Raw genomic sequence first — 12,098 nt, forward strand, 5'->3', positions numbered from 1 at the left:
TTCTCTCTGATTCTGATTCTCTCTGATTCTGATTCTTTCTGATTCTGATTCTGATTCTGATTCTCTCTGATTCTGATTCTTTCTGATTCTTTCTAATTCTGATTCTCTCTGATTCTGATTCTCTCTGATTCTGATTCTTTCTGATTCTGATTCTGATTCTTGCAGCAACAACATAGGGAGGGGTTTCATGTAGTGTTGTTCCGATACCATTTTTTGATCCCGATACCGATACCGATACCTGACCGTGCAGTACTTGCCGATACCGAGTACCGATCCGATACCACGGCGTTTGAAAAAACAAAACAAAAAAACATGTTTTTTGAGCCGCATACTCACCTCGATGTAAAATTATTGCTAACACTTAGTCTGGCACTGCTCAAAACCTTTGTAAAACAGGAAAAAATACCAACAGAGAGTGAATACTATAGAACTTTTTTTTATTGTCTACCTGGTATGGTGACAAGAAAATCAACCCCTTATAAAACCTGAAATGTGGCTCTCACAGATGCCAATCAGTGCAATATCCATTTAAGATATAAAACAGTCGTAGTAGTAGTGCAACAGCAAGTGAACATTTACAAACAAAATAACTTTAGTACTTTAAAAAAAAAAAAAAAAAAAAAAAAATTGTTAGTACTCGCCGATACCGATACCAGCATTTTTGTGCGTATCGGTGGCCATGCCGATACTAGTATCGGTATCGGAACAACACTAGTTTCATGGGAGAGGAAAGGGGATACATGAGACAATTGTAACCTGGGGATGATACACTGACGGCAATAGTGCTGACGATCATAACACGCCAGATAGGGAATTCAGTAATCTACGATATGAAATACCTTTGTACATCTTTGAAGATTTCTATGATGTGACATGGCCTATACTTCTTAGGTGCCTTGTACAGTATGTGTGCAGCGTCCTACTGTACATTACGGTATAATGTGCAGCACAGTAAGACAATCTCCTGCTGTAATCTTACTGTGAAGCTGACAGTGATAACACCGGAGTTGCTGTTAAATCTCCCACTACACTGGTGCTAAGCTCCTAAAGCTCCAGTTGGGAGATTAGATTAAAGCTGTTTCCTCATCTTTGTCATTTCCTAACCCAGGCGACAGTCCTTCTCCAGTATTACTTGTCTATCTGTCACCCCTGTGCCTCATCTGGACAGATTTACGGAGGGACATTGTAACCCAGAGATATACTACGTGGCCAAGAGTGGGGCGGCTGTGGGGCAGAAGGTAGGTGTCGAGGTGTCCTTGGGCAAGACATTGAACCCCAAATTGCTCCCAATGAGCGGGCCGGCGCCTTGCATGGTAGCTTGCCGCCATTGGTGCGTGAATGTGTGTGTGAATGGGTGAATGAGAGGCCGTTGTAAAGCTCTTTAGAATAAGGAGCTATATTAGTACAGTCCATTCCAGAAGTATGTATACACCCGAACATCACACCCATATGTGCTTGTTGAACATCTCATTCCAAAACCAGAGGTATGTCATAAGGAGTTGGTTCCCCCGTTGCTGCTATAACAGCCTCCAAGGCTTTCCACTAGATTTTGGAACATAGTTGTGGGGATTTGCTCCCATTCAGGCTAACCCTAACCCTAACCCTGATGTTGGGTGAGAAGGCCTGGCTCGCAGTCGGCGTTCCAATTCATCCCAAAGGTATTCAATGGGGTTGAGGTCAGGGCTCTTGTTGCCACAAAGTTGGAAGCATAGAATTCTCTAGAATTGCATTGTATGCATCTACATTTAACATTTTCTACAATTTTGACATTTAGCCTTTATCCAAAGCGACTTACAACAAATACTTTTGTCTAAGTAAGTGAATCATCTATCCATCAGTCATCATAAGAAAAACAAATATATGCTAGTGCCAGATTATCTAATGACAAGTTGATGTTGCTTACTATGCTGTAGTATGCTGTAGTATTAAGATGTACTATGTTATGCTTACTATGTTTGCTATGAGGTAAGCATGCTGTATTATTAAGATTTCCCTTCACTGCTAAGGGGCCTAGTAGCTCAAACAATGAACACAAAAACAGCCCAAGATTATTATTGTGTCCACATAGTTTTGGCTATGTATTGTGTAACCCCCTCAAACCCCCCAAAAGGCATTTCTTGGGGGATGTGTGTATGGGGCGCTCCACATGTGACTGTCACACGGGTATAGATAAGGATCTCAGGTATGAGAGAATGTTGACTTACCCTGCAGCGACACCACACACTGCTCTCCCCCTTTTGGCTTTACACAGAGCATGCCATGGGCGCTAATGGACAGAGTCGTGCAAAATGATGTGCTTTAACACACACGCACACACACACACACACACACACACACACACACATATTATGCACACAAACACACACACACACACACACACACACATATGCACACAAACACGCACACACACACATATGCACACAAACACGCACACACACACACACACACACACGCACACACGCACACACATATGCACATGCACACACACGCACACATATGCACACGCACACACACACACATATTTGCATACTATGTGTGAGGTACCTGTACTGCACTGTACGTTATCGCAAGTTATCACAAGTCCTGTCTTGCTCTTATCATGCGTGATCAGGGGCCAGGGCTCCGGTAGCTGGGTCTGTTGTGACGTATGTCCCCACTTTGAACCCTGCCCCCCACCCCCCACTCACTCGCCCCTCCCCCGTCCCCCTCACACGTCCCATCAGATGTGTGATTACAGATTGTCTTATCTGTGGGGCCCAGGAGCCAGCCTGCAGATGGAGTGACAAGGGCACAGACTTCATGGCAATGTCTTGCACGCATATTTGTGGAGATGGAATTCTATGGTTGCTATGGTGGAACGGGGGGGGGGAGGGGGGGGGTTCAAGTTCAACACAAAAAGCCTAATACACCATGCATTTGCACTTTTGTCTATCCGCCTGTACTTTCGTGTATTTATATTTGTTTCTTGGTTTATTACATAGGCCTAAGTTATTCTTGGATAGCTATACATACACATACATTCTAATGCATTTTGAGATGCCCATAAACACGGCATGTATTTAAGAGTAATTTAAATAAAGTGTCACAAGGGGAGGAAGATGGCAACAGAGATGGTGTTTGTAGCACGGGACAAACTTGAACCTGGCCTGTGAAAGCATTTGGACACACCTGAGTGTGTGTGCTGGAGTGACAGGTATTCCAGGTAAGCTCGCAGGCATCCAGCAGAGCCAGTGGTGTTCCTAAAAAGTATACTGCTATGAAAGCATGTCAGTGGCTCTGGAAGATATATGAGAATGACATTTTCCTAGCAAAAAAACGTTAACTATCACAGTATGATCCACAAAGGAAATCTATATATCAACTCAGCAATAGGAAACTACTATAAACTCTAAAGCACCATCAAACATGACTTAATTTAATAAACATAATACAATATTGAGCTATAGCATGCCCAGTGAGTACAGTTGAACACGTTTACGCACGAGCACAAAAATATATTTTAGTTATTTAAAAATATTTATCTTTTAGGGTTGTAGTGGTATTGGCTGCGCTCGTAAATTTGCTGTGAGAGCGCTGGGGTGCACTTGATTGGACAAGACTCAAGAGGCACTCCATATGGGTGCTGATCAGATTTCCAGAGCGTATTTACGAACGTACCCATTGAGTGGTATTGACGTTCTTCTCTTGACAAAGCGCGTGTTGCGTCAGATAACGTATCGCTAAGGTTTCTGTTGAACAGCGGAGCTTATATATTTCCACTCAAACAATTGTTTGTTTGTCAAGTACCATGCACAACATATTTGCGCAGGAAATAGCTGTGGACAGAAACATGTGAACCTTACACCAACGCAATTCATAGCTTTCATGTGACGTCACAGCATAGTGGAAACGCCCACCTGACGGGCAAAAGGCACTTTTTGCGGGCAAAACCCACGGGCAAAAGCCACTTTTTGCGGGTTAATAACTTTGATTTCCCGTGGGTTAGGAAAATAATTCCAACGTGTCCGGATAGAGTAGAAGACAGGGAATCCAACACTATTTGAATGGAGTCGATCCTCCACTCCTATCACCGTGGACACAGCAAGGAGCGAATTCCCGGATATAAATATTCCCTCGCCTCGCTGACAGCGGGAGTTGGGAGTTTCGTCCAGCAGCCGGTGAACGCCCGGTTGATCGAGTTTCATATTAAAAGTATATCTTCTCGGGGTGTCAGCGCGGTGGTTAAGGGCTCAAAATGACCGTATACTGATGGTGAATTTAGCAATAATAGTCTTATGTTTGTACCACCTCCATAACCGGTTCTATTCACGGGAAAAGCCGGTCAAGGAGGCACCCTTTGCAGGTCAATAACTTTGATTCTCCGGGGGTTAGGAAAATAATTCCAACGTGTCCGGATAGAGTAGAAGACAGGGAATCCAACACTATTTGAATGGTGTCAATCCTCCACTCCTATCACCGTCGTGTATCTTGATAGTTCTTCATGAGTGAGGTGGTCTAAATAGTAGGCAGCCATGTTGAGCGATGTTGCTATGATACTTTTTGCCCGTCAGGTTGGTGGTTGCTAGGGAAGAAACCACGTGACTGAAAGCTATGAATAGATTGCACCATTGGAAGAGCCCAAACCTGCGCGTCAGCTCCTCGAAAACCCTGCATAGTACGTTCAATGAAGCATTTCATACCGTCTCATAGCAGAGGAAAACGAAACTCTCCAACAGTCAAAATGTCTAATACAGATTACATCCTCATTGCAGGTAATTGATACATTAATGTGCGTTGACTGGCCAATCCTAATCTGAATGCAATGTTTTGAACCTGGTTAGACGGCTACTATATTATTACTACAAGTAGGCCTACTATATTATACATTTTCCGAATATAACCCTAACCACATATACATGGTGATCACAAGATCCCACCAACTCTAGAACGTGTTGTTTACTATATAATTTGATGTAATGAATCACAATGGTATGCATGTAGCCTAATGATCAAATATGATGTACTGTATCAACAAGCCATGGACTATTTTTGCTGTTTTTCTTTTCTTCCAAAAGTGACATCAATCAGCATGGTAGCGCTGCTCACTATGTGGAGAATATGGTTAGTATGTTGTCCTTTCTGTCCATCAGGTTTCCCAACAACAGCCCTAAATCACCAACCATGTAACTGTCATAATAGGTTAGCTTAAAAATGCCCCTTAGGCCTAATGAAGGCCCTAGACTAGAGAATGGCTAGCCTGACTACTTGGGTTGGAATAGCCCAAGTCGTGGTTTAATAAAAACGTAGGTTGTCTTGAAGGGTTGGTGATTTAGACAGGCCCTGTGGAAGGGAGAGGGGAGGAGGGGGGGAGGGATGGTAGCAGGTAAGCCGAAAAGACAGGATGGAACATGTTACCGAGGGAAGAGGGGAGAGCAAGGGATTTCAAGAACATTTGTTTCTTTCTAATGGTTATCAAGAAGTTTACTTTAGCAAAACGTTTACATCGTTGTCCAGTCCTATCCAGAGAGGGCGGGTGTGGTTCCAGGCTCTCATTCCCTAACCCTAACCAAGCAGTTCACACACTTTGTTCAACTAGGCTAATCACTAGTCTTCAATTAATGAAGACATTGTTCTCTTTTAATCAAGTGTTTCCTACTTGGTCGCTATGTTTTTACATTTACATTTATATTTTTGGCATTTAGCAGACGCCTTATTCCAAAGCGACTTACAATCAATACATTTGAATACTAAGCATGTGAATCAGCAGTCCACCATTCGTTGCAGGAAGAGTACTCTAGCTCGGGCCCGGGGCCACTGATAGAAGGAAAAACCTTCTCCCTATTATCGTCTTCTACTAAAACATATTTTTATTTATTTTATTTTTTTATTTTTATTGCTGGAGAAACTGAGAAACAGTACAAGGGGGGCAATAGAAGTTCTTAGGGACACAGTAGAGGGGAAAGCGGGTGTCTTTAGGAGACGTAGTGGTGAGGGTCAGAAGATGTCTCAGGAGGAGCAGTTAAGATGTTATGTAAGCTATGTAAGCTTGGACACACACCTGGTTCTCTTGTGTGGATCAAATAGTGTTTTTGTGGATGTATTCACATCACCATGCGCGATGCCAAGCACTGGCTGGGGAGGTGTAAAGCACACCGTCATTTGACTCGGGAGAAGTTCAAACGCGTCATGAATCAAGCTTCACTATGTGGCTTTCTGACAGACGAATCTGGGTTTGGCGGAGCTTGGCCTTCTCGCCCAACATCAGCGCCCGATGTAATGCTCTTGTGGCTGAATGGGAGCGAGCGGGAGGGATCCTCCAAATTCTAGTGGAAAGTCTTCCCCAGACGAGTGGAGGCAGTTATAGCAGCAAAGGGGGGACCATATTAATGCCTTGGTTTTGGATCGGTGTGATGTTCGGGTGTCCACATACTTTTGGCCATGTAGTGTATGCTGACTAGTGTTCCCTAAAAGACAGATAGGGAGGCTGCAGGCAGGCAGGCAGGCAGGCAGGCAGACAGACAGACAGGCAGACAGACAGGCAGGCAGGCAGACAGGCAGACAGGTAGGGAGGCACCAGGCAGACAGGCATGCAGGCAGGCAGGCAGGAAGACAGGTAGGGAGGCACCAGACAGGCAGGCAGGCAGACAGACAGGCAGACAGGCATGCAGGCAGGCAGGCAGGCAGGCAGGCAGGAAGACAGGCAGACAGGCATGCAGGCAGGCAGGCAGGAAGACAGGTAGGGAGGCACCAGGCAGACAGACAGGCAGACAGGCAGACAGGCATGCAGGCAGGCAGGCAGGCAGGAAGACAGGCAGACAGACAGGCATGCAGGCAGACAGACAGGCAGACAGGTAGGGAGGCACCAGGCAGACAGGCAGGCAGGCAGGCAGGAAGACAGGTAGGGAGGCACCAGGCAGACAGGCAGACAGGCATGCAGGCAGGCAGACAGACAGGCATGCAGGCAGGCAGGCAGGTAGGAAGACAGGTAGGGAGGCACCAGGCAGACAGACAGACAGACAGGCATGTAGGCAGGCAGGCAGGCAAGTAGGGAGGCAGACAGGAAGACAGGCAGGGAGGCACCAGGCAGACAGACAGACAGACAGACAGACAGACAGACAGGCATGTAGGCAGGCAGGCAGGCAAGTAGGGAGGCAGACAGGAAGACAGGTAGGGAGGCACCAGGCAGACAGACAGACAGACAGACAGACAGACAGGCATGTAGGCAGGCAGGCAGGAAGACAGGTAGGGAGGCACCAGGCAGACAGACAGACAGACAGACAGACAGACAGGCAAGTAGGGAGGCTGCAGGTAGACAGACAGGCAGGCAGGCAGGCAGGCAGGCAGGCAGGCAGGCAGACAGACAGGCAGACAGGCATACAGGCAGGCAGGCAGGAAGACAGGTAGGGAGGCACCAGGCAGACAGGCAGGCAAGCAGGAAGACAGGTAGGGAGGCACCAGGCAGGCAGACAGGCAGGCAGGCAGGCAGGCAGGCAGGAAGCTTGGCAGACATTGAGGCTTTAACTGTATACATTGTCTTTGACGCCTGTGGTCTGAAGTGGTAATAGTTCAGATTCCCTGAACAATAACAACATTCTTGGTAGGTGCACCCCTCTGAAGACAAGGCCAGGCTGCGCTGATAGAGAGGACAGATAGCAGGGTGAATAATGGCTGTTATCTGGCTGTACAGGAGAACGATGTGCACAAACCTATCCCCAAACCCCCACCCTCCCTCCCTCCCGCCATCCCGCCCTCCGTCCCCTAACACACCTACGCCCCCCCCCCCCCTTCCTTCCCACACACACCTACCCCCCCCCCTCACACACCTGTCCCCATCCCCCCAAAACCTGATACTCAACCTCTGTCCTAACTCGTTGTCCCCCATCATCCAAACTTCCTAATCCAAGCCACAGGCTTTTTTGGGGGGGGGTGGCGTCTGTGAGGGGGGGTCGGGGGTTCGAGCTTTTGGAGCATCTGGAGTAATGAAGTGAGGGAAAGGACTTACTTTTACAGCAGTATTGACCCTATAGAGCAGATGAGATAAAAAAAACTGAGCAGTTCATGTATATCTTTTGAACAAATACTAACACGTTGTATACCAGGTTACGAAATAATGTCATTCGGGTACATGTGAACCTATTTCTCCTACTAGACTTGTATGCGTTAGTGTTAGGATCGGGGTCAGGATGTGGTGCCTGTAGGCCTATCTTTTCTTTGGGCTAATCGTGTGAGTTTATAGGTTGCCAGTGATTAGTCTACCCTTTGACCCCAAAGCTTGAGCCACCACCCTTGTATTATATGAGCTAGTCTAATGAAGAGACTTGGCTCTAGACATTTCTTGTGAGAATGTAACCTCTGATATGTCATTTATATTTTATATTTTATTTTTTTATGATGATACCTTAATATTCAACATGCCTAGGATTCTCACTGAATTCTTAATTAATTAAAATATTTTTTTAAGACATCCTATGTATTTGTGACGGTATTCTTAAAGAAGTTCATCCTATCAAACAGATGTCAAAACAGGTATTTTGTACTTTTCCCTCTACAATCATACCCCGACTAATCGATCAGTTAAGTTGTCCCGACACAATCTAGACCACCTTAACATCAGGGAGAGAGGGGGAGGAGCTCAGCTTTCCCTGCAGCCTCATTGGTTGCACGGGGAGAGGTGGGACAAAACAAAAAACACAAAAAGACAAGTAAGACCAACTCATGTGTTGGCTGGTGTCCACCCTCTCACTCTCACCTCCCATCTCTCATCCTAGCACAGAAGCCTCCACTTAGTGTGTCAGTGTGAGTGAGTGAGTGAGTGAGTGAGTGTGTGTGTCTGTCACTCTCCTGGAACTTCTCTGGACCTTCCCCTGTTATTACCCCTCTGAGTGAGTGTCACAGGGCCGAACCATGACAGATGCGGCGACCAACATGCGGCTGAAGCTGCCCCTGGCCAGCATCATCCTGCAGGTCATCCTCATCATCCTGTTCGGCGTGCTGGTAGAGTACGACACAGAGACGGACGCCAAGCGCTGGCACGAGGAGCTGGGCAAGAACGGCTCTACTCTGTCCAACTACGACAACGACTTCTACTTTCGCTACCCGAGTGAGTGACCGACCACACACTGACTACGGGGAAGGGGGTGGGGTTGGGCTCAAGCTTGTGGGTGATGGGGGGGTGTGGGGGGAGGAGGGGGTGGTGGGTGGGTTGTGGGGAAGGAGATTGATGTTGAGGTCATCCATGGAAAGGATTTGATTGAGTTTGAGTGACCACATACTGACCACCGGGGAGTGGGGGTGGGGGTGGGGGTGGGCTCAATCTTGGGTGAGGAGCGGGTGGGTGGGTGGGGTGGGGAAGGAGATTGATGTTGAGGTCATCCATGGAAAGGATTTGATTGCGTTCCTCCGTCTGTGTTCATGCATTTCACTCTCACATTTGTTTTGGAGGGAATGATGACCTTTCCTTCTGTGCAGTCCAGACCTCCCTAATCCCTAATCCTTTTCCTGATCCCAACTCTAGTCGAGTTTGAGTGGGGTGGATGAGTGGGAGGTGATGTCTAGGATGATTTCAAGGCTTTGATGTGTTGGACTTGTGCTTGTCCAGGTTAGGTGTTGTGGCTTTGAACTTGCTCTTTTGGCTGAAAATGAATGAATGAATGAATGAATGAATGAATGGTCTTTATTGTCATTGATATAGTACAGGTACCAAACAACGAAATTTGGGAGGGGGGGCTCCCCTGGTGCTAGGAAAAAAAAAAAAAAAGCTCTTGTAGACAGAAGGGTTGGTTGGTGTTGAATTGTTAAGCTCTCCTTGGTCTCCTATCATACGCGACCCATTTCTGACTTGGTAATTAGAAATGCTAGTAAAGCAATGCATTGCAAGTACGCAAGTAAAGTTGTACTGCCTCTGAACACACACTCAGATTCAGACTCACACTCATATCCTGTTATCCTCTTCATTGATTTCACACGTTCTCTGCACAAGATAATCACTTGCACATTCCTTGGATTGAGCTGTTTCAGTCAAAGTTCAGACAAAGTTTTTGTTCTTGTTCTTGTTATACTTTGAAATTGCTCTGTCTATAAAAAGACGTGTCTCTTGGCAACAGGTAGCAGAGCAGCAAGTAGTTCATTTGTTTCCTAATGATTTCTGTTGCTGTTGTTGTTGTTGTCGTCGTTGTTGTTGTTGTTGTTGTTGTTGTTTGTGTATGAGTGTGTGTTAAAGAGATGGAGAGAGGGAATAGAGCAAGAGGGTAGGGAGAGGTGCAGTATGTAGAGGCAGTGTCAAGAGAGGGCAAGTAAAGAAAAGAAGGAATATTTTTAGAGAAGAGCTTAGCGGGGCCCGGGAAAATGTATGCCTTGTTTATTGACATTCCAGCAACGGCTGTCACATGGGAAATTAATTGGAATCCCACAAACGGAGCAGGATGGAACAAAGAGGTGTGTGGTAAAACTACAGTGGGAACTATGAAGAGACCCTACTGAGGATAGACTCTTCTAGCACCAAAAGTGGAGAGGCAGCATTCGCTCACTATGCAACAACAAATTGGAACAAACTTTCACGTAACATTAGGTCAGCCCCATCAATTTTCAATAGGCTAAAGACTTTTATGTTCTGTTCGGCTTTTAATTGACTGCTTTTTAAATGCTGACAGTTTAGGCTAAGTTTTTAACTGACGGGTTTGTTTTTCTTTGTTATTTTATTGGACTTTTTAATTTATTTCTTATTTAATGCATTTATCATTTTGTAATGGCATTTGCATTCATTTCTATGAATATGTGCTATTCAAATACATGTGCCTTGCCTTGCATTGCCATTGTGACTGCCAATGACCCCTGGTCCTAACATAGATCATTTATTTCTTATGATGATTCTTGATATATAGATGATTCACTTACTTGAGACAAATATACTTGTTGCAAAAGCTACTGCTAAATGCCAAACATGTAAATGTAAATGTAGACTTTCTGTGTGCTATGAGTAACCGGTCCCACTTGTTTATTGCGGTTCAGTCACAAACTACCTACAGCACTATACACCCAAGATGGTTACAAATGTTACTTGCACTTGTCAAATCCTCATAAATCTCAAGTGCTTAGGAGGTAGGGCTCATGGTGAGAAAGATCTCAATCTTTTGATCCATCTTTTGAATTGTGGGGATCTTCAGAAGGAGTTGAAGTGCATAATTCTCAGAATTCAATCATGTCTGTTTGAGTTGAAGAAGGCCACTACCTTTTCACCTGTTCCCTGTTAGGCTGTTGACACACATTACATTTCTTTTACTATTCATCATGTACCTACCTGAGTCTATCCACTATGACTGATCACACAAGGATGTTGGCTAATGCTTGGAGCAAGGTAAAACACCTTCTAGGTCATATCAATAGGATTGAGGAAGCACTGTTCTCCTAGAGAAGAGGGTGTGAAGTCCATCTGTTTATGACTTCAGATAACCCTTATCCCAACAACGCACATGAGCAACACACACACACACACACACACACACACACACACACACCTACATCTACATGTTACATCAACAGGGACTGTGGGAGTGTGGGTGTGGGTGTTTGTGTGTGTGTGTATGTGCGCGTGCATGCGTTAGTGTGTGTGTGTGTGTGTGTGTGTGCATGCGTTAGTGTGTGTGTGTGTGTGTGTGCGTGTATATGCGTGTGTACATGCGCGTGCATACGTGCGTGTGTGTGTGTGTGTGTGTGTGTACGTGCGCCTGCATCCGTGCCTGCGTGTGTGTGTGTGTGTGTGTGTGAGAGAGAGAGGGGTGATTTCCCATCACACCCTGTGTCGGTACAGTAGAATGTCCTTCTCTAGAGTGATGAGGGCGCGAGCTATCTGGGCCACCCAGCCAATGGGGACGTTGGCACTGTCATTGTCGCCCCTGCCAACGCCGCCAGTTGCCATGGCGACGGCGACAGAGAGATATTGTCTTGTGTTGCCGCGAGGACAAGGGGAGGATGAATACCTCCGGTAGGCAGAGAGGAGGTGTAGAGGGAGGGGGGGGGGGGGGGGGGGAGGGGGTAAACAGGGCCAGACAGGGGGTTGAATGGAACTACAGGGGACTGAGTAACTCCCCTGTGACCGCCCTCCCCCCACCCCCACCGCCCGG

General features: G+C 46.2%; 1 protein-coding gene across 1 annotated transcript in view; it reads left to right on the forward strand.

Annotated features, from left to right (window-relative positions):
- Window positions 1-8,883: 8,883 nt before the first annotated feature.
- The window catches only part of rhbg (Rh family B glycoprotein), a gene marked incomplete at both ends in the record, with an annotated part of 14,039 nt that continues 10,824 nt past the window's right edge, over window positions 8,884-12,098 (forward strand). Inside the window, one exon of the mRNA XM_080540406.1 lies at window positions 8,884-9,079. Within this exon, the coding sequence (XP_080396532.1) occupies window positions 8,884-9,079 (196 nt within the window). The remainder of the gene's footprint in view (window positions 9,080-12,098) is intronic.

Source organism: Nansenia antarctica (genome assembly GCF_963989245.1).
Source record: "Nansenia antarctica genome assembly, chromosome: 10".
Taxonomy (NCBI): Eukaryota; Metazoa; Chordata; class Actinopteri; order Argentiniformes; family Microstomatidae; genus Nansenia; species Nansenia antarctica.